This window comes from Vespa mandarinia, chromosome 8 (assembly GCF_050613455.1).
Source record: "Vespa mandarinia isolate Hongniang chromosome 8, ASM5061345v1, whole genome shotgun sequence".
NCBI classification, from domain to species: Eukaryota; Metazoa; Arthropoda; class Insecta; order Hymenoptera; family Vespidae; genus Vespa; species Vespa mandarinia.
The window spans coordinates 7,305,001-7,328,414 of record NC_140817.1 but is presented as its reverse complement, the minus strand read 5'-3'; the positions used below and the strand labels follow the sequence as shown (position 1 = coordinate 7,328,414).

The window sequence follows — 23,414 nt, the reverse complement described above, 5'->3', positions numbered from 1 at the left end:
CCTTTGACTCTTCGACTCGAGCGAACAATAAAGACAAAATAAGATAAAATAAATGTCTAAGTTCAAATTCTGGAATTTAAAAAATCGTTTTAGACTTTTTTCTTTTATCTCCTTTCAGCAATAACATTGAAATAATGGCAAACGTTATCGCAACGTAGAATCAATAAAACATCGTATTCGTGGTATTCGACAAGAGGCAATAAACGATCGTTAAAGTGTTAACGGATATTGTTCTATAATGAGAACCAAGAACTACCATTAGTATAGGCACGTTCGTTCGACTATTATTATTCTGACTTAATTAAGTTTCACGGAATCAAATGGACTTGAACGGCTTGCTCAGATATAACTTTCCTCGGTCGAGGCGTGCGATGATTGGAGAATATATTGTAAATTTATATTTTTATTTTTATCAACGGCATATATTACATGGCTACTTAAATATTTTTAAATTACATGAAGTCCGTATCATGTTAAGCATTCTCAATTATTTCATCTGAGATATTTGAAAGAAATATTTTACTTTGTTCCATTGAAAAATATTTGTTTGTTTTTTTTTATTTCATAATCAAGAGATTGTAAAATTGTATTACGTATACCTCTTGTTTTCTTTTAAGTATTCATTGACCTATCACAACGTTGAAAGAGAAGCGACCGTATTCAATCGTGATTATTTCGGCCGCGACAAGATCGCGTTCAACTTTTAGGGACAGAAAGAGAAAGAGGAAGAGAAAGAGGAAGAGAAAGAGAGAGAGAGAAAGAAAGAGAGAAAGAGAGAGAAAGAGAGAGAGAGAGAAAGAGAGAGAGAGAGAGAGAGAGAGAGAGAGAGAGAAGATGAAAAGTAACGCGAAGATACAGCGAATCGGAATGTAGCCTTTGAACTAGGAAGGGAGACCCCTTGAAGTCTTTTTGGGTAGATCGAAGCTCATAACGCGTGATGACATGCCTACTTACGGCACTCGACGGCGATGCTTTTACGGTTTTCGTGCGGCTAGCATCGGTGGAGAATTTGATTAGGCCAATTATGCGCCAGCCGATCGAATCTCAACGTGAAATTAGATTAGCCACGTCGATTATTAAGTCAGTATTGCCTTTTTATCTCTTAATATAAACGCCACAAGCAGCACATTGATACTGATTGATATTTAATTCCTCATTTAATAAACTCTCGTAATGTTATATCGGATTTAAAATTTTGATCAGAAGAAATTAGATCTAACGATCTGGATAATATTATTTTACTGATGGATAATTATTAAAAGAAGAGTTTAATAAGGGGTATGAAAAATAAAAAGAAAAATAAATCGATCTGATTATTGCCACCTATTTTCCTTTTTTATATAATCACCAAATTATGAAGAAAAAAAGATAAAAGTTAGAGAAACGATAAGAAGCTCGGATCGACGAACATTAGAAAGTTTCGTTGTTGTTTGTAACGTTGCCCTTTTGAAAGGAACTCACGATGGAACGTCGGAAGTTTTACGGGGGAGCTAGTTGGGGGTACCCCGAATATATATGCGCGGATCGCTTTGCAAAAGATCGACAAATGCAGCGTGATGCGCGTCCAATCAGCGCAGCGTAGCCAGCTGCCGTGCGGGCAACGCCAACCAAGCCGACGCGTACCCAAAGCGCTAGTTTGGGTTCATTCATCAAGCTCCTGGTTACAGGATGCAATAGCGTACCCGAAAATCTCTCTTCCTTTATCGATCGTCTCGAAAGGTTCCTTTGTTTCCTCGTTGTTCTCATCGACGTGTGGCCTAACAAAGATCGTTTACTAAAGAATTTATAAAAAACGATAGATCTTATGACTGTTCTTTATAATAGATCGAGAAAAGTTCATTCGATGGAACTAAGGAATTTACCACGTGTAGATACGTGAAAATTTCTATTCAAGTTACTTGTATCTTGTATATTTATCGGAACATTATTTTCATCGAGCATATTTCAAAGACGTTTAGGCAATCAATAAGTTTCGTAAAAAGTATCTATGTATTCTTCTATATAATACATCGTAAGATTTATATGTAACTTAAGAAGAAATTAGAGGAGCAAGAAGATTGATCGTGGAAGCAAGTACTTACTTCCTGTGTACCTTGATAGCTTCATTAAAAGTTTGTTTCATCGTGCTCCAAGTAAGATCCGATCGTCGGAAGAGCTCGTCTGAGGGATAATCGTGTCTCGTAGGAAGCTAGCTTAGTCGTCGTCGTTAAACATCGTTAAATTAGTAACACTAGGAAAGTCCATGGCACCGCATGATATTCCCATATCAGTCTAACCTACGTACCACGGAGTTTCTACAACAGAACGAACAAACGAAGCTACCCTACGCCGCCCGATTTGCACGCTTTTCATTGGCTCGGTTAAGTTTGATTAATCTAATCGGTCGCACCATTGTTCGAAACGTACCGCTGTGTCCCATTGGCTGCCTGGCATAAGACCTTCTTATATGTGTGTACACGTACATCTGTATGGGGGGTCCACGGTGTTTGCCATTAAGGCTGGGAGAAGACGTGCAAGCAGCCATTACTAGCCACGGCCGAACTGGTTTTGTGTGTTTTTCGCTCTGCCCATTTCATTTCTTCTCCCTGTTTTACACCCCTCTTCTCTCCCTTTCCGCTGAGTTAAGTCGACGATGATTTGTGCCCCGTTTGCTCAGCGTCCTATGTCCTATAGGGAAAATGGCGGTTGATTTGCGAAAAAAAAGGTTCCCGTATTTTTTCTTGTTTTTTATTGTTTTTATATCTTCTTCTTTTCCTTCTTTTTCTTTTTCCTTTTTTTTTTTTTTTTTTTTTTTAATATTATTCTTCATATTTTATCGTGACACTCGACAAATTTACGAACTTGGTATACTTTCTTACGTCATTCGTATGTATATATATATATTTTATGTATATATATATATATATTTTAAGTTCAACTCGAACGAGATGTTAAATTTGTGATATATTCTCATGTTATATACCTACTCCCCTTCCTATCCACGGGGTGCAAACTCAAAGTTTCGTAGGTTGTTACGCTCGTTAAAGTTACTCGTAGGCTATACATCTGTTGGGAATGTTCGTATTGTACGAACGGTTTACGTTTTTTTTTTTTTTTTTAAAATCGTAAAATTAATTATAGCATTTTCTTTCGATATCGACAAAGAAATGATAATTTTTATGCGTTCGTTGTAAATACAATTTAAGATAAAAATTATTGTCTAAAATATCGTTCAATTAAACTTGAAATTATTTCAATCTTTAAAGAGATTATCAACAATTAAATTAACGAAAATTTCATTAGTTTTACCAGGAAGGACTAAATCTGATAAATTGAAGACAATCAGCGAATATGAATACCAGTCGAACTTCTATATCCCACGGTATTGTGAATTTTTCGGACCCCACATATAGTTTCCAACCAACTCAAGGTTTCCCCGCCCATTTCCTATCTCCCATAGCTTACAGTTTAGGGTTGCCATTCGAAGCGGCTTCTTTGACCCCAGTCTCTTTCTTTCAGCCCCTATCGCCAATCCTATGCGACGGACTATCCTCCAATCTGTTGCTCTAGAATTTTCTTACCCTCCCGTTTCATGCGGTAGGTCAGGAGGCCGCACGACAAAACATTGTTACATCAAAGCCAATTGGAATTGATCGTGGCAATAATATTTTCTTCTTTTTCTTTTGTTTGTTATTTATTTTTTTTTTTTTATATCATTCACGTGATCGCATTTTGATATATTTTGCTTACAATATTTTATTATGTTATTTGATATTGTTGATATTACAGTGGATCGAGGACAACATTGGGAAAAAGTCGGTAAGATCGGGCCGAAAAACGCAACCGTATCTTTCCTACGCGACGATATATTTATGTCATGATAGAGAAAAGCGAAGAGGTCCGACCACCTACTTGGCGAACACAATGGGCCACAAATGCGTGGCGACAGGACTCGTAGATATACGGCAGGCTGATTGCTCGTTGTCACTGTACACCCGATTGTCGGCTCTCCTTCTGACTTTTCATTTTTTGCATTTCATTTTTTTTTCTTTCCTTTTCTTTTCTTTTCAAGTCTGGTCGATTTTCAAGAACGGTAGGCTTCATGTTGATCATTAATATAATTAATATTTATTTTATAACATTTTTAAAAATATTAAACAGGCGAATGTAAGTACTTACTTACCGTATAAATTGTTAGACCAATCATAAGATTTGTTCACAAATGTGTATAAAAATTAGGATGTATTTGATTAAATCGTCGATTGCAGACTGTAAGCTTTGTTTATTTCATAACGTCGATTTTTACAGCATAGCTATAGCTACCGATTGAAAATATTCTTATGTGAATTATGTAAAATTTCCTTTATGTACAATAATTGTGTATGTGTACGTGTATGTATATATATATATATATATAACGTTCAATTAAATAAATCGTTTAAAATAATCATCAAGTAAATACTAACGATAGCAATCTCTTTAGTATCAAGTTTAACATTAATGCCGTATTTAATCTCGTTTATTAAATAACGCCTACGATTGATATTAATTTCTTAACGCTTTATAAATAGGTTAGCAATATTAATAAAAAATTACTTACGATATTAATTTAAGGCGATCATTAAGGCAAGAAGTTAACAAGGCACGTCTTCTCGTTGTTCACGAAAAATAATAAAACATTCAACCGACAAATCGAATTTGTTTGTCTATTTAAAATTGTTCGATAAATTCGTTAATCATTTGCACTGGCAACACGTTGTACACAAATACACGTATGTAGATATCTATTAAGTACGAATGTTTTACGTTTACATATAATTACACATATGTACAGCGATTTCGAAGTTTTCACGTTACTATTATGTCCTTTCGATTTTATCGAAGATCATTTTATTTAAAGCACAGAGTTTATATTAAGGCACACTTATTTTCAGAAATATATTTTATCGCTTTTCAACGTTACTTCCAATTCGGCTGAGGAAAGCAAGCTGGCTTTGATCAAGTGGCTCGTTCGTGTAACCGTTTAAGGTACTTCGAGCCTGCGAGACTGGAACATTGAAGTCGTTCGACCTGCCAGTCGACAAGACGAAATCTGGGCCGTGTACTCTTCCGCAAACTTGTGAGTCGATTCCACCCAAATATGGATAACCACTTTTAGCTTCGCCAGGACTGTGAGGTGCAACATGATGATGAGCAACACCAGTACTTGCTGGCACCGCGGAACTCGCACTCTGTACCATGCAAGCACTCATATTCGAGGCCGTTGGACTGACGCTACCACCGAGGCTACTCAAATTTAGATTGCTGCTACCATAGTGAGAGGCGTTGAATATTCTGCAACAAAGTACATCAACGATTTCTAAAGGAGATTGAGAGGAGATTGAGAGGAGTTTGAGAGGAGATCGATTGCTCTATTGAATCTTAATTCAAGTTGAATATATTTGCTGATTATTCATCTATGCTAATTTTATTTATATATAAAAATAATAATAATTATTATTATTTTGTTGATTTATATGAAAAAATTTTTTGTGCCTAAAACAATTGTGCATGTTGATTTTGTGCTATTGAATATTTTTATACGAATTAAATTTATATATAATACAATTATATTAATTTCCTATAAGAATTTTCAATCGTTTACCATTATAAATTCCTGTTGTCACAGATTGATTAAAAAGAAGAAAAAAGAGAAAAATTAATAAAATAAAAAAATTCCAAGTATATACGAGAAATGATATCATTACATGAAATGTATTTAATTTTATATTTCTACAGTTAGTACAATTTATATTTCATAATACAATTTATAATTCCAAAATAAATATAAATATTTATTTTCTTTTATTCTCGGTTTACGTTATTCCAAAATTTCCATAAAATTGAGAAAACGTCGCCGATTAAACAACTAATCTTGAAGATTATCTTAAAGTCAAGCACAATCTGGCATCTCGTTAACAAAGCGTCGTTCGTTTGGTGTTTACAAAAGCAATAAAAGACGCGCGTGGGCGCACGAGTTCTGTGTGTTTCTTCGGGGCGTGCCGAACGTTTTGACTCCCGCGCTTTCGAGCGCGGTACCTTTTGAACCGTTAAGGTCTCTAAATCGTGCCGATGCACGACCCTGCTCTTTTTTTTCTTCTCTTTCCCTCTCTCTCTCTCTCTTTCTTTCACACTCCTTGGGAGGCAGTTTGAAAAGAAACGCGAAGATCGTGGCGGAAGCCTCGACCGATTTATCGACTGTGTTCCCTTTCCTCTCTACCCTTAGCTGAACCAATTCTAAATATCGAGAGTAGATCTCTCTAACGACTACAAATCATCCCTTTCTCTATGCCGCGTTAATGACTTGGCAGTAAAATTAAAAAGAAAAGCGAGAAAGGTCGATCTGGAAATGAGTCGGATCATAATTATATTCTTATTTGGGACACGTTGAGTTATTAATGACGGCAATGTATGCACGTGGTTGAATTCGAGAAAGAGAGAGAGACAAAGAGAGAGAGAAAGAGAGACAAAGAGAGAAAGAGAAAGAGAGAGAGAGAGAGAGAGAGAGAGAGAAAAAGAGAATGAGAGAACAAGAGACGTGACAGATCCGTTCGTAGCGACGGTTAGAGAGAGATCGATCGCGAGAGAATATGCGTCCCGCGTTGAGGGGGCTGAGAATCGACCGCGGCCGGAGGATTATTAGCCGGTAGCGTTTCATTACGGAGGCCGAAGCAACATAATTGAGGACCACACAGAAAACGGTGTCGGTAGACGGTGGAGAGAGAGGAAAAGGAAAAAAGAGGGAAGAAGAGCCACGAACATGGACGAGTAGAAAAGACGAGTCCGCGAGGATGTAGGTTCGAACGTGTGCGAGGACAACACAAGGTTACATGGCACACTGTAGCAACGCGATCACCCCGGCAACCTGTTATTACGGCACAATGGCTGAATTAATTGTTGAAGAGTACGCGGCTCGAACCTTTGCTCAGCTTTCTCTCGACGGCATCACCTGGTTCAAACCGTTTTAAACGTTAGCGGCGTTCGGATATTACACGGAACTCTCTTTTTCTATCTCACACGAAGTCTCGTGGGAGGTCTTCCTCCATCGAAAGCCCCCCCAACATGGAATTTACTTTCTCTTACTTGAACGGAAAGGAACATCGATGTTTTTCAAGATCGACTTACCCGTAGTTCTCGGCCGTCGCTCTGGACCATTGCTGCTGAGCGTAATAGTTTTCCCCGTAGTTGTAGTGCTGAGGATAAGCAGCTGTTGTCGCTGCCGCCGCAGCAACGCTTGCTTGTCCGTAACTCTGATAACTCTCCGCTGCGCTACCATAGTGTTGACTCTGAAACGATTGTAAACTCATCGTGTTGAACGCATTCGCTTGCTGACTGTTCATCTGTTTTCTTAGTCTCGCCCGTCTGTTACTAAACCACACCTGAACACGAGCCTCCGTTAGCTTCGTTCTGAAACAATGCCGGATAGTTCGAATTGTTGAAAGATCCTTTTTTTCCCCCTCCACATTTAAATCTGTTTCTAGAGCTTCACTTACTTCTGAGCCAACTCCTCTCTTGTATAAACATCTGGATATTGAGTTCGAATGAATACTGCTTCCAATTGTTCCAATTGTTCTCCCGTGAAGGTAGTTCTACTACGACGTTGCTTTCTCTTTAGAGCTATGCCAGGCTCGCTTTCTGTCTCGGAATCGTCTCCACCATCGCTTCCACCTGAAGTAACGACAAAAATAATATCCATACTGATTAAAATCCCTTACATGTCTTCGACTTAGTTCTGTCTAGATCCTGTCAAACTTCTCGAGTATCATTGGTATGTGTCACGAATGACATAACAGTTAGAGAGAGGAAGATAAAAAAAAAGAAAAAGAGAGAGAGAGAGAGAGAGAGAGAGAAAGAGAGAGAAAGCTTTCAGTCCAGCACGTGCTGCACGTCAGATACCGAAGATAGGAAGCGAGTCGTACCCGCCCACAGTTCACACGCCGGACTGAGCAACCCACTATTAAGACCCGCCTGATTACAGCCGTGGCAGCCAAACCTATACTAAACTAAAACACCGGAGAAATTAGGGTCCGCCGTGAAGAAATTAAGTTCTTTGACATGTCCCGTCCCACCCGAGCTAAATGAAGGAGACTCTTAGTACGTCCCGATTTTATTTCATCGATCAATGAGAAAACTTTCTTCGTTTTTCCAAATAATTTCGACGAACGAAAACAGATATTGTCTTCCTTATCAAATAATTTCTCAAATATGAGTTGAAATCTTGTAAAAATTTGAGCACCAACGAAATAAGCGGTCCCTTTAGAAAAATTAAAGATCACGAACTTTGCCTTTAAACTAATAAATCCTCGTGCGGATGGAAGTCATGATTTATCGAGATCTATCAGCGTGTTTGTCGATGAAGATTCCTTAAAATCATCTTGGGAATTCTATCGCCGTTATAGAAAAAATATTTTTTCCGATTAAAGCGAAACGAGTAAAGGGGCAATCAAAAACAAAGAGAGAAAAAGAGAGGGAGAGAGAGAGAGAGAGAGAGAGGGAGAAAGAAAGAGAGATAACGTAAAGATATATAGAGAAGAAAGTTTAAACGGACAGCATCATCGCTCGAGCCGCAAGAGAGTAGTACGTCTCAATCATGGGAAGACCGCAAGTTTGCCCCGCAGTAAGAACATCTAAATCAATAGAGGGCGCTGCTATTCCTCGAACAAACTGGCAGGCCGAGCTGTTGTTGGCGGTTTGTAAGATTAGAGGCAGGCTACGAGCCGAAGACCACACGCCGTGTGCCGCGAGAGTATACCGCGTTTCTTCTCTCTTTCTCTCTCTCTCTCTCTCTCTCTCTCTCTCTCTCTTTCTGTCTTTCTCTTTCTCTCTCTCTTTCTCTTTTCTTCCTCTTATTTCGCGCGAGGAACACCATCCAATCTTCTTTTATCATCTCATCCTTCTGCCGTCGATCTCTTTTATCGTTCTTCCCATTCCGCTAGGTTTCGCAATGAACGTTTGTGTTTTACTTCGAAGTTTTTATCACCGATGAAAAATACTTCAAAGATCTTTTTCTCTTTATTTATTTTTCTTACAGAAGATGACAGGAGATATTAATTCGAGGGGTACTTAAAATATATTCTTTTCTTCGGTCCACGTTCGTTAGGACGAAAAACCTCGCCTTTAAACCATCGCTCGTTGTTAACAAATAAAGGACTCCCTTGGAGAACCTTCGGAATAAGTATAAAAAAAAGAAAGAAAAAAAGAAACAGAGAGAGAGAGAGAGAAAGAGAGAGAAAGAGAGAAGATGGATCTCATTGTTCCTTTTCGGACAGGGTAGACTCGTGCTTCGCCATTCTTCGCTTTAGCTCTTTGCTTTCTTAGCTTGGAAGACGACGACGGTCTCTTCTTCGTTGACTTCGAATTTCAAGAGGTACATTGGTACAGGCATGCTTGACTTCGTCATCGTCTACAGGCATACATTATATACGTGCAACATGCATATGTACGAATTTTGTAGGAGGGAAGAAGCGACGAAGCGAGACGCCGTAAAAATGATAAAACGGAGTTTACGAAGATGGTGGTGTTAATCGAAGCTGAAAATTAAGAGTGTTGGAAGTCTCTCTTTCTTTCTGTTGCAATCTTGTAGTATACGTCTAATCAAAACTAAATCTCTCCGACAAGGTAATAAACTCGACACATCTACGCGCCACGGGACGCCTAATATTTCTTCGTGAGCTCTACCGTCGGTGATAAATAAAGAAACGAAAAAAAAAGAAGGAATCCCCTTTTTGTATTCTCTACCGACCAAACCTATATTTCTGCTAATCCTCTTCTCTTTCTTCTTATGCTCTCTGAATACTTTTAAAAGATCGCCATGAAATCTCTTCTTTTCTTTCCCAGTATTCTCCTTTTGCGATAATCATATCTCCTAATCGTACTAAGTACTTACTTATGTTTTTGAATAAATGTTTTAATTATCATTTTTATAAAACTTTGTCTATATTGAAATATTCTAATATCAAAAAAATAGCAAATAATAATTTTCAGTCGAACTTAAATGTTACGGCGAAAAAAATATTAATGCAAGAATCGAAACTCTTGCTAGCGAGAATCCAGCTACGGGATATCGTCGGCGTCGCCTTAACTTAATTAACTTAACGCGAAGGCTTCACCGTAATTATAGCTTATCGCTCGATTAACCCAGAGTATTTCATTTACGGTCAGTCCCTGCATGATTTCAACGTGATGTTAAAACAGTCTTTGACAATATTTAATTTAATCAACGATTAACGATTTCAATTGCAATATTTTATTATACAAGTCGCATTAGACAATGAAATTTTTATTTGAAATTATGCCAATCATATAACACGATTAAATTAATTTTATAATCATTATTTGGATTAATTATTAATAATTTTACTTTTCATTGTCGTTAAATTAAAGTTTGTTTCTATGTATTCTTTTTATTACCATTTAAAAATGACAACCGCGACGAAAATGATTCTATGAAGTAACTTGTCAATGATTCTCTTTTATATTAAAACGATTCGATAATATTTAAGGTGTCTAAAAAATAATTCTTTTATAATTCACAGTATATTTACATATAAAACGACTTAATTCTTTAAAGCATATCCGCAAATTAAACGTCTCGATAAATTATGATGTATTCATATTGAATTGAAAGTTATATATTTTGACGAACCTACTTCGTTAATAAATCATTGAATCGTTTTATTCATAGATACACCGTCGATCGTTGACCAATTACTATTTCATAGAATTATATATATTTTATAATATTTCAATGATCGTTTTGATTAATTTTTAAACATTAATTTAAAACCGATAAAAACTTCATTTATTGATCCATTCAATAATGAAATAATTAATTCAAGGCTATCCTATAATTAACGTCAAGGCTAACCTAAATAAACATTAATTAGTTAATTAAATTAAATATTACTCAATATTGCATCAAAGTAGCGAACAGATTTCGTAGAATTCACAATCTACAGAAGCTTGAGCCTCTCTTTTTCTCTTCTCGGAAGAGAGAATGTTACTCGGACGTAGCATTTTACGACGTCGTATGATATGTTTCGAAAGGCTGCAGTTAAAGTATGTACATACATACATACATATATACGGTCGTTGAATAATTCTGACAATGAGAAGGATGTATCATCGGTTGGGTTGCGTCCCATCGAAATGATTTGTTATATACTTATTACTCGATGTAACAGTTACACGGATAATCAACTGGACGTTTCAACGAGCTTCGCTAATTGACGTAAATAAATTTCCATTTATTAATCGGTAATCGAATTCGTAAGATTTTTATACATTTATTTAATCATATATATTACACGTTTATCAAATAGAAATTAGCTTACCGAGGATTCCGTTGATCGAATGGTTCGTTCCGAGATCGTCAACGCGACGAATTTTATTTGGTGGACCACGAAGTAGCCTGGTGATACTCGAAACCGATGGCGCTGATGCCTTATCGCAAACGCCATCCTGCTGGCAGAACCACGTTGGACCAGTTAATATACCAGCTAATAATAATTAATAATAATCAAAGAATAAAAGTATCAAAGAAAAATATTATAAAGACAATGTCAACGGACCTTTATTAGTCTCTCCTTGATCTCCCAGCTGAGAAGATTTGGATTTTGTCTTTTAAGATCTTCGATCCTGCTCTCAACTTCAGGAGTGGCAACTCGTGGCTTGCTTCCACCGATCACACCTGGTCTGATCGATCCGGTTTCCTGATATCGATTAAGAATCTTCGACACGCAACCGTGAGAGACTCTTAGCTGTCTCGATATCACACAGGGTCTTACACCGGACGCCGCCATCTCGACAATTTTCAGTCTGATGTGATTCGGTAGTGGACGACCATTTATAAAGACTCCACCTAATTGATTAACGCGACCTTGTCCTGAAACGTCGAGTTAAGAATTTTTAATTAATGTATTATTATCCATATTTGATATACATACATACATGTCTCATTTTATTTGAATATCATATCAACGTAAAAGTTATTGCTTCTTTAAATATAATCGTCCCGTATATAAATATTCTATCCGAACTAGAGTTTGCTTGTTAGGCAGTTTTAAGTTGTCCAGGATAAGAGACGTATAGTAAGCAAAAAGAAAAGAGTAGGAAGATGAAATTTCGAGAGTAAAGTAGAAGTGAGTGTAATTTCCAAAGAATTGAGACGAGGGTGTACACAAATTGCAAGAACAACGAAATTCGCTTTACTGAACGTACAAACAGAGAGAGGGAGAGAGAGAGAGAGAGACAGAGAGAAAGAGAGAGAGAGAGAGAGAGAGAGAGAAAGAGAGAGACGGATAGAAAGAAAAATGTGATGGACCTGCAACGTGCAGCAAACTCGTCGTTTGGAAGAACTCAGTGACACGCAAGGTGCCGCTCAAACGTTCCTAATTACCGGTAATTAGGGTCCCTCTTAATTAACTTAATTATAATCACGAAGTCAAACAAACCGCGTGTTACGCGTCCTTTGCGGCAACCGAGCAAAGAAGCGAATGAGATGCGCGATTTCTTCGTGTCGAGTCGAGTCAAGTTGAGTCGAGTCGAGTCGAGTTAAAAAGTGAGATAGAGAGAGAGAGAGAGACAGAGATAGATAGAGGGAGAGAGAGACAGAGATAGAGAGAGAGAGAGAGAGAGACAGAGATAGATAGAGAGAGAGAGAGAGAGAGAGAGAGAGAGAGAGAGAGAGAGAAAGTTTCGAGCGGGGACCAGAAAGCCAGAGCGTTAAAAGAACGAGCTCGCGTGCCTTTTGCGAAACGGGCGCGAGATGAGGAAGGCGTTCGAACGTTCGTACTGATGCGCCTTACGGTTATCCTCGGTTTTGCTCGAAGCAGTAAAACCGACGGAGAAGACGGAGTTACGTCCTAGCGTGTGTAAATATAAAAAAGGAAGAGGAGGAGGAGGAGGAAGAGAAGAAGGTGGAGGAGGACGACAACAAAGACAACGACGACGACGACGACGATGACGAAGAAGTAAGAATAAGGAACGTCAAGAAGAAGGTATATCTATACAACATTTCTCTATGTAACTAAAACTCTCTTGGAAAAGAACCTTGATAAATCATTATCGCATAGAGAATATAATCAAAACGATTCCGCGTATTTCATTCATCCCGAGTAGTTCGTTTAATCGGATTCCATGAGAAATCCAGAGGGTCTGCTCCGCTAATTATCACGAGGACGGGATTCAGAAAAGAGATCCCATCCATCCTCCTATCAAAAGGGAGAGAGAGAAAGAGAAAGAGAGAGAGAGAGAGAGGGCAATGTAGTCCCGTTTCGTCGTTCATCGAACGCCTCGAGATTTACATCCTTCTCCCCCACTACTCTCTTTTCTCTTTCTCTCTTTCTTTCTCTCTCTCTCTCTCTCTCTTTCTATCAACGGGCAAAGCCAGCTCTCTGCAAGACTCCCCGTCTCTTTCTATCTCTCTATTTCTCTTTCTCTCTCTCTCTGTCTCTCTCTTTCTCTATCTTTCTCTCTCTTTCTTACGTTTGGGATCCTGGGACACACATCCGTGAGGGAGCCAGGCCCCGTACGGTCCCGGCGTGTATGTGACGTCAGTCGGGCCGCGGGGCCCGACGGGATTACAGGCGAGATCAAAAGACGCCGACCGCCACCGCCGTCGCCGCCGACACCGCCGCCGATGACGAGGACTTGCCTTTGAATGCACGCCCTACACTCGCGCGAATTACGGAATAGAAGAAGAAGGTGTACGATTGCTTATTTTTTTCTTCCTTGATTTTCTTTTATTTATTTGCCTGTATTGTTTTCTTTTTTTTCTTTTCTTTTTTGGTTTTTATTATTTAATTTCAATCGGAAGATAAATCAGCTTTGAATGAATAATATTTAATTCGATTAATCATTTACGATTAAGTTTTTATTTAATCTTCGTTACTTAATCATTTATAATTGCATTAACGATTAATCGATTGATTTTTTTCTTCTTTTTTCATTTTCACGAAATCAATGTTCGTTCCTATAAATTTATTTTATTTTCTTATAATCATTGGAAAATTAAGTCAAATGATAAATATAGTACTATGGAATAGTTGGTTAATGATTCATAGTGTCTCTACGATTCAATAATCGACGTCGTATCAACAAATAAAACAATTTAATGATTTACAGTGTCTCAATGGATTAGTTGGACAATGATTCATGGTGTGTTTGCAAATAAAACGATTCGATAATGTATAGTACGTCTACGGAATAATTCGTCAATAATTCACGATGTGTCTATGAATAAAATGATTCAATGATCTACGACGTTTATGCAAATAAAATGATTCAGTAATTTAACAATATACCAGTTAAAAAAAAATTGACGAAATACTTTATAGATACGTCAAAAATCATTGAATCTTACTATTCGTATACACGTCATTGACGAATTATCCCGTAGACACGCTTTAAATTTGACAAACACGTATATTATTGTTCAACTATTCTGTAAAATTACTTTCACCACATTCATTATTCTGATTCATTTTGAAATATTAATAAAAAGAAAAAAAGTACGATACACATAATCATACGTTAATTTCACGACAATGAGAACATAAAGTATTAATAATTAATCCAATTAATATAATTCAAAAATTAATAATTCTAATTTGATCGTATAAATACATGTCGTATTAATAACATTTCTGTAGATAGAAAATATTCGATCATTATACAATAGTAATTGTTAATCGTTGAATAAAATATCGCCGAGCATTTTTTTACATGTTTGAAAAGACCTTTCGATTTGTTCGTATTCGGTTTACATGCGTCCCGTAAATGCGTATGTCATTCATTACTCAAATGCGAACGACTACTTTAGAGTTATGGACTTCGTCGGTCGTAACTTTGGTCGTAGAACTGATAACTCGGAATATTATGCGAGTCAACCTTCGTAACTTTTCTCGTTTTTAACGATCTCAAGTAACAAAGCTTTTTATATTTATGTACGCTTCCGAACGAACTTATAAAAATCTTTATATATCGTATATCACATACACGATAAATAAAATAAAAATTGTTTAAATTGCTTTTTTAAGGACAACATCGAAGAAAATCTTCATCTTTAAGAATTACGAAAGGAAAAGGGAAAAGAAGAAGACCACCCTGGAAGCGAGTGAAATGATGAAACGACGAGGAAATAATTTAACGCATGAATTATTGATAAGCGGCAATTGATTGTGAGCGATCCACGCTAATAACCATGATCGGTGGCAGCGATGTGACGCGATAGAGAGGGGGGATCGAACCGATTTGAATACGCTCGACGCATCGCTCGTCATTAAGCTTCCCTTCGAGGCCCAAGTCTGCCGTTTCTCTCTCTCTCTCTCTCTCTCTCACTTTCTATCTTTTTCTCTATACCTCTTTTTCTCCGAATATTCAATATTATCTCAAAGAAGACTAGGTGATCCCTTAGATTTTACAACGATTACTTTCCGATTTCATCGATTAAATGAACTGTTACAAGGTTTCGACAAGATTTGGTCAGCTTTCACAAGTTACTTGGTACAGTTTAAGAGAAAGTTCGTGTTGTTGTAGCTGCTGGTAATTCGAAATAATAAATCTTAATTTATATCCAGGACGTTATTACGATCTATTGAATATATATATATATACACACACACATACACTCACATACACATATGTATATATGTATGTGTATGTATAGATGTATATTTTATTTTCTCTTATTTTTGGTGATAGTATAAAACTATAGAAGCAAGATCGTCAAGAAGGATCGATAACATCTTCGGGATCGATAAGGATCGAACCCGTCAAGATCTCTTTGTCCAGGAAGATTGAATATTCTTCGCGTCGTCCGTCGTCCAGGAAGGGTTCTAAAGAAATTACAAGAGGAAGAGGTGTACACGACTATGTGCGATTATCTACGTGCAACCAAGGGATGCATGTACTTAGCGTTCGGTGTGAGTTCCGAGTTGCAAGGCCTCAATCATCGCGCCGTCGCCTGCGGCCTATTCGATATCGGACATTAGGTACCCACGAGTTCTCTCTCTCTCTCTCTCTCTCTCTCTCTCTCTCTCTCTCTCTCTCTCTCTCTATCTATCTATCTATCTTTATCTTTCTATCTCTCTCTCTCTTTCTCTCTCTCTCTCTCTCTCTCTCTCTTTCTCTTTCTTTCTTTCTTTCTTTCTTTCTTTCTCTCTCTCTCTCTGTTTTTTTCTTCCTTTCTTTTTCTTTCTTTCTCTTTGGATGCATCAAACTTGTCTTCCTTTCAACGCCCACAACACAATGATTTTTACTTGAAACCATCTCTTCTATCTATCTTTTCTACACCGCGATATAAAACAAGTTTTATAATTAAAATATGTTAATTGTCTTTGTGATCTAAACATATTAAAAAATTCTAATGTCAATTATTCCTTTGTTTTCTATACTACTTTTTACGAAACTAAGACTTTCTAATGTCTCTTATTATCACCGTCGGTTCTAATACTTGTTCGTTAGACGTAATATTTAAAAAAGAGTTTCAAGTCAACGAGAATTGCAATGCCAATCATTTGATTATATCGTTTCATTCTTGGACGTATTTATAAGCAAAATTGTCACAATGTTTTAGTAAGCTTTTTCAAGTAATAGAATAATCTTGAGATCGTTAGACGTAAAAAGACGAAAAATAAAAATAATTTCGATCGAAAGACGACTTGTAATGTTTTTTTTTTGTTTTCTTTTTCAAAACATCAAACTTGATAGAAAATGTATAACAATCGATATGAACTTACCTTGAAACGCGTATCCAGTAAAATACGGCGGCATTCGATGTTGACTGAGCGTTCTGACCGCCATCTGGCCCGTATTTTTGGACCCGGAATAATTTTCTCACGTTCACCGTGCACTTCTTCCGTGGTAGAATTACTGTCGGATAATAAAAATAACAACAAAGGAAACCAACAAAAATAATATATTTCCACCCTGTCGAATTGTTGTCAAAAAGGAATAACTTCGAATGATCACTTATCGATGACGAAAGACGATTCGGATCCAAGAATAAAAGAAAAAAAGAAAAGAAAACTCGATCTCTTTTTGCTCGAATTATGTTCCTTCTTTTTCTTCTTCTTCTTTTTCTTCTTTTTCCTTTGTTTCTTTATTATTACTTTTTTTTTTTTAATACTTTTTCCTCCTCCGAAAATCCGAAACGCGGATGAAGATACGCCGTTCTTCGCGTAAACGAACGAATTTTTTAACTAGAAACAAAAATGCCCGATAATGACCGAAGAGGACAACGAGGAGGACCTGTTTGCTTCGGACTCTCGACTCGGACTGGCCAAAAGGCTGAACGAAGTCTCGAGGAGTCTGGCAAGCGAGAACCTGAAGGAAAAGGTAAGAAAGAGAAAGAGAAAGACAAGGATGGATAGATATGGATCTCGAAAGGAGAAAAGGAAAGACGATGACTCCGCCTTTCTTCGTGAGGCCCCTCGATAAGAAACCAGCACCGGTCCCAGACCATCTCGACTCGAAGGCAAACCAAACGGGAGCATGGTCGTGAACGTTGTATTGGCATTGGTCACTATGTAGCTGATTCCAACCACATGGAGGTGGTCTCAACCTCGACTCCGCCCGAGTCTTCTCTTCCTCTTCTCTTTCTCGTCTTTTACGTTCGTTTCTTCTCCTTCGTTCCTTCTCCTTCCTTGTTTTCATTCTTGGAACAACACGCAAATAAGTACATATGTATATATGTATACTTGAATACATATTTGCGATTTTCGATCGTTCCTTTCATTATTTTTTTCGTTTTCTTTTTTACCGATTCTTAAGATATTCTCTTTGAAGAAGGTGTACCAAATGTTTTCGAAAAAAAGAAAAAAAGAATTATTTAATTACCTTGAATGTTTATTAGATATGGACGAATGATGGAAAAATCGTTTGATTTTTATTTTTTAAATTATTATTTTTCTCATTGATTTTTAGAGTTTTATATATTTGTCAGGCTTAAACTCAAATAATACGATTTTAGTATTATTATAATTAAATATCAATAAGAAGACATGGAAGTTAATCGAAATCTTTTTTCGATCAATTCTTTCGTTCTTCTTTTGATTTTTTTTCAGATTCTCCATGACAGGCGTAATTTAAAAAAAAAAAAAAAAAAAGAAAAAAAAAAGAAAAAAAAAGATATTTAATTGCTTTCGAAATAAAACACGAAAGATCGATGATCGATATGAAGTTGTTCAGTTTTTACTTTGTAAATTATTTTTATGTTATCTCATTGACTCTTCGATTTATATTTTTGTCAATTCTAAGTCGAGTAATACAATTTTAATATTAATTAAATATCGTACCGATAAAAAGAGATACAAGGATTAATTAAAATATTTTCTTTTTCGATGTTGTAAAATTTACGATACGATATGCATGTAAACACCGATATAATTCAATAATTTTCATTCCAAAAATTTCTATAAAACCCGTTAGAGTAATTTTCGAATTGTTCTTCTTTTTTAAAATTAAAAATCGCCTTCTCATTTCGCGTGATTCAACGACGAGAAGCATCGCTTGTAATTTCGTTTACATCGTTAATTATAATTAATCGAGTTGCCCGTGTAATCATACGTTTAATTGAATTGGGGAATTGTGTGGACAGAATATGAACGGTTAATTTTCGGCCGGTGCGACGAATCCTCGTCACGTTTTAAAGAAACGATCAACGGGGTTATTATTTACAAATATTTCGTATTATTAAAAATTTATATGGCATATTATAACAACGAGGATCTTCGAATTCTTATCTATACGTTTGTATATTAAAGTTGGACATTAGTTGAATAACATATTAATTAAATATTTTCTCTTTTTTTTACTTGATATATATATATATATATATATATATATATATATCTTATTTTTTCAATTTTGGACAAAAATTTTTTTTAAAACTCTTTAAAATGTTTATGCGTATCTATGTATGTTTATTTTAAAAGAACAATAATGGGTCTCGTAGAAATTCTTATAATACATATGTATATGATCAATTCGATTTTTTTCTTTAATACGTTGCCGCACACTTTTAATTTGATGATCGTGCTCAAAAACACATTTTTTTTTTCAATTGTTTATGACTGCCATATAAAATTGAGCATCAGTCGTTATGTGCAAGACGGCTATAGCCGTCATTTGCTTACATATCGCCAAAAATTGGACGATTATAGCCGTCATTTGCGGCAACGTGTTAAAGAATGTATCATTACAAATTATTAATTGAATTGATATTAATAACGTTATTCTTTCTTTGCATACTTATCGTATGTTAGTGCTGGCCGTTATTCAAGTTACAGTTTGATGGATAGATATTCTATATGTTATTCTTCAATTTTGTTATGACAACTAACAGATCATTATTTTGTTAATTTCTTAATGTTCATTTATGTAGGTATATATATATATATATACGTATACTTTATATTATATTATATTATATTTATATGTTAAACATAATATGTTTAAATATAATATTTTATATATCAGTATTTATTCCATTTCTATAAATACTTTTATATCATATTATATTATATTATTATCCAAGTTATATATATACACACACATACACACACGTGTAATATACACAGTAATAATGTGCTGACATTACTTATAGATCAACCTTAATATTAAGTAAGTATTTAAAAGAAACAACAAAATAAGAATAAAATGATATCTGTATGAGTAGGTATGAATGTATATATTCGTTAGAAAATAAATAGTATAAAACAATGGGTTAAAATGATAATAATTTTCCGTAGATCGTCTTAGTACGGGTGCAATCGTCAAACAGCAGGAGGACGATTCATAGAGGGTGGAGGATGCGCTCAGTTCGGTACGATAGCACGTGTCGTGATTGTAGTTTATGGGGAGCTGATTGCAGTCGAGAGCGTGGGTCGGTTGCAGTAGTGTGAACGCCACGAAACATGCTGGAGAGTTCCGACTCCATTCATTCCACCTTTTACATATCCATTCCAGTGTCAGTGTTTCGTTTCGTAATCATTAAGATATGCATTATACTCCTAATGACGAGCAGCCGTGGTCGCGAGAGCGTGTCCGATTCGCGAGCAGCAATCGTTTGCCCTGCGTCACTTTCGAACATAAATTTTCTATAAAACGACTTTGACTTTCGCATCCTTTTCAATGATTTTCATATCAACTTACTTAAGAATTTATCACGATCGATCGAAGATTTATCGAATCGTTAATTTTATTATTTTTTTTTCTTTTGTATTATAGAAAATTTACCAGAATTGATGACGCATTTCTTCATTTAATCAAGTGTTTTAAATAAATTAATAATAATAATAATAATAATAATAATAATAATAATAATAATAATAATAATAATAATAATAATAATAATAGTAATAATAACATTATTAAATAATTTAGATAAATCTTTCTAATTTGTTAATAGATCATTTTTACGTTACATAAAATTTATCTTTTTTCTTAACCATAACTTTTGTCCTAGAGAAATGTTCAATGACGATTAAAAAATATAAAATAAAGATGATTATCATCTGATATTTATAATTATAATTATTTGTCTTTATGAAATATACAATATTAACTATTGCACATATGAAATAACGAAAATAAAATCTTTGAGAAATTCGTCGATAACTTTTAACAAAAGCGTGATCGTAATGAAGACATAACGACGTCAGAGTCGAGCAATCTCGTGGGTCGAACGACAAATTCGTTATCTTCCCTCGAAGTTGTCCGGTCTCTCTCAACGGCGACCTTGAGATTTGAAACGTTGGCGAATAATCGTGAAACACCCGCTGTTCGGATGATCAATCGGTCTGTCGGGAAGGGCGTATTCTAAAATTGTTATAATGGACGAGAGGAATAGTAGGACTCTGAAGAACATCGAAATTTTTCGTCGAGAGAGTTCGAAAAATTTCAAAACTGTTCTGTATAAAAGACATTTCTTTAACCATATATCAGCTATATAATGTAGGACAATTGGTCGTTGTCATTGTCGAGAAGAAACGTACCCATGGGATCAGAATCGAGTCCGTGATGTAAAAGATTGTGTCCCACCATCCTGATCGTCTTTCTTATTCGAAAAATATTCCCTAAGGAATCAGCATCCACCTAATTGTTCCCCATTCAGTCCTTTTTTTTTCGTAGGACACTCTACGAGCAGTACTATCACCATCGCGCGGTGTCATCCTCTTACCAACTATACGAAACCCTTTTCCATTGGCTCGACTAACAAATCGAGTTAGCTGTACGTCTATTATTCATGACGACGCATTGACATATTTTGACGGGTTTGTTGATGGCAAACAGTGGCGAAAAGTTTACCTTTCTACGGCAACGTTAGGACTTTCGAACAATTTGCTCGAGTCAAATTTGGTAGGCGTGATCCATTGTAACGATCGATGATTTCGCGAAAGAAAAAAGAAAAAAAAATGGAAAGGAAAAAAAAAAGAGGAAACAATTTTTCCAATTTTCTCAAAACTCCGCTCGTTCCTTTCTTTCGTTTCTTTTTTTTTTTTTCTTTTTTTCTTGTCTCTTATTTTTCGTTTTTCTTTCGTCTTCGATAAAAGATATTGACATAGACGATCGAAGGAATAATATGTATATGTTTGATCTATCAGATCACCGATATCGCCGATATTATACGTAGAATTAAATATAACGAGTTTTGCACACAGAAACGGTAGATGGCATGCATGCCAATCGTTCTTGTTGGTGAGAGCCATTAAAAGCGCGTGGGCTCTCGACTTTCGCGCGCGTATATAGCTTCGTGCTCGTGTTGTTCGACCGAGAAACGGAGAAAGACGTTTCGAAACGAGCGAGAAAGAGAAAAAGAGTGAGAGAGAGAAAGAGAGAGAGAGAGAGAGAGAGATGGAACGGAACGAAACGAAGAGAAAGAGAGAGATAGGTAGAAAACGCATATGAAACTCTCTCTCTTTCTCTCTCTCTCTCTCTCTCTTTTTCTCTTTCTCTTTCTCTTTCTCTTATACGATTCGTGCATGAAGAGAGGAAAAGGGAAGCCTCGGCCTACGGACTTGGCCCGCAGTTAATTGCCAGCATTTAATGAGCGCTCTTTGACGCGCCGCGCGAACCGCCACAACACGGCCAGTCGTAATGGCCGATGCTTTTCTGACGACTGCGCGTACCAACCTTACACACCGGGCCCAATACCTATGTACAAACCTGTGCTCACATTACACACAAATGCATAAGTACCTTTATATATATATATATATATATATATATATATATATATATATATACACAAACACATAGACGACACATGTATATCCATATGCACTCATGTATATACGTAAAGCGAAAAGTAAAAATGGCTTCTCGCGAGTATTTATCGAACGACCCTTTCATATTCTACTCGCACACTAACGAAAAGCACTTTAACGATTGAGATATTAGTTTGACTGCGCCGAGAAGTCAGCGAGAAGTACTCGTTTCGACGATCGGACGGGTGAAATGGGGTGGGGTAGGGTGGGGTGGGGAGGAAGAGGGTAAGGATGGGAGAAAGAGTTAGTGACCTTTCCTGCGTGTCCATAGTGAAATTAGATTTCAAAGGGCCCGAACACATTTCCTCTCTTGCTTTCACAATGCCTCGCACCTTACCGCCATTTTACGATTTTGTCGCGTGACAAATTCCCAAGTAGTATAGCTTTTTTATAAATATCTTTAATCGAATAAGATAATAATAAGAGGCGCACTAGTTGGATACATCTATGTGAATCTTATATCTCGTATCTACGTTTTTACTTTGTCAACTTACCGATAATGATGATAATTTTTGAATGAATGATACTTTTGGAAGAAACTTTAAAGTACTCTGATATTTTATTGTGATTTATAAGAGATGTTTTTAATAGTTTATTACGAAACTTTCTTTAAACTTCTTAGTTCAATATAAATGCAATCTTGGAAATGTTCCATCGATATATTATCGGAATAGTATTATTTTTATTTATAGAATTTTAATATGGATCTGTCGTCGATAATTTTCAACAGTCGGTATGGTAGAAAAATGGTTGATATAGTAGGAAATAAAAAGAAATGACAATACTTTATAATATTTTTTCGTTAATTTTTACAAAATAAATGTACGCTATAACGTTCGTGAAACAAAGAATAATTACGAAATGTTTTGAATCTGTTTAAAAGTGCTGGCAAATGATATATTTATTCCAATATAATATTTATAAAATAAAAGTTATAAAACATATTATCATATAATAATGCATTGATCTTACCGACCGTTGTTAAGGTCATTCTCGTTATACCATTTTCAATTTCGTGTCTCCGGAAGACGCAATTTTATCGATTTTTTCTAAAATAGAATAAATTTTCCTCCCATCTTGGATAAAAACAATTAACCGGATTAACATCCATATTAAAATGGACGAGTA

At 36.1% G+C, this 23,414-nt stretch overlaps 1 protein-coding gene across 2 annotated transcripts; it reads right to left on the bottom strand.

Annotated features, from left to right (window-relative positions):
• Window positions 1–4,376: 4,376 nt before the first annotated feature.
• On the bottom strand, window positions 4,377–22,837 carry LOC118449589 (protein gooseberry). Of its 2 annotated transcripts, none has more exons than XM_035884360.2 (7): window positions 22,781–22,837; window positions 16,758–17,674; window positions 11,589–11,902; window positions 11,352–11,481; window positions 7,512–7,686; window positions 7,144–7,425; window positions 4,377–5,313 (listed from the first exon to the last, which is right to left on the bottom strand). In XM_035884360.2, the coding sequence occupies exons 2-7, from the start codon at window positions 16,819–16,821 to the stop codon at window positions 4,923–4,925; spliced, it is 1,356 nt and encodes a 451-aa protein (XP_035740253.1). In that variant the 5' UTR covers window positions 16,822–17,674; window positions 22,781–22,837; the 3' UTR covers window positions 4,377–4,922. The 2 variants fall into 2 exon arrangements, with proteins under 2 accessions (XP_035740253.1, XP_035740280.1); XM_035884387.2 differs by having other exon boundaries at window positions 11,352–11,478.
• Window positions 22,838–23,414: the final 577 nt, after the last annotated feature.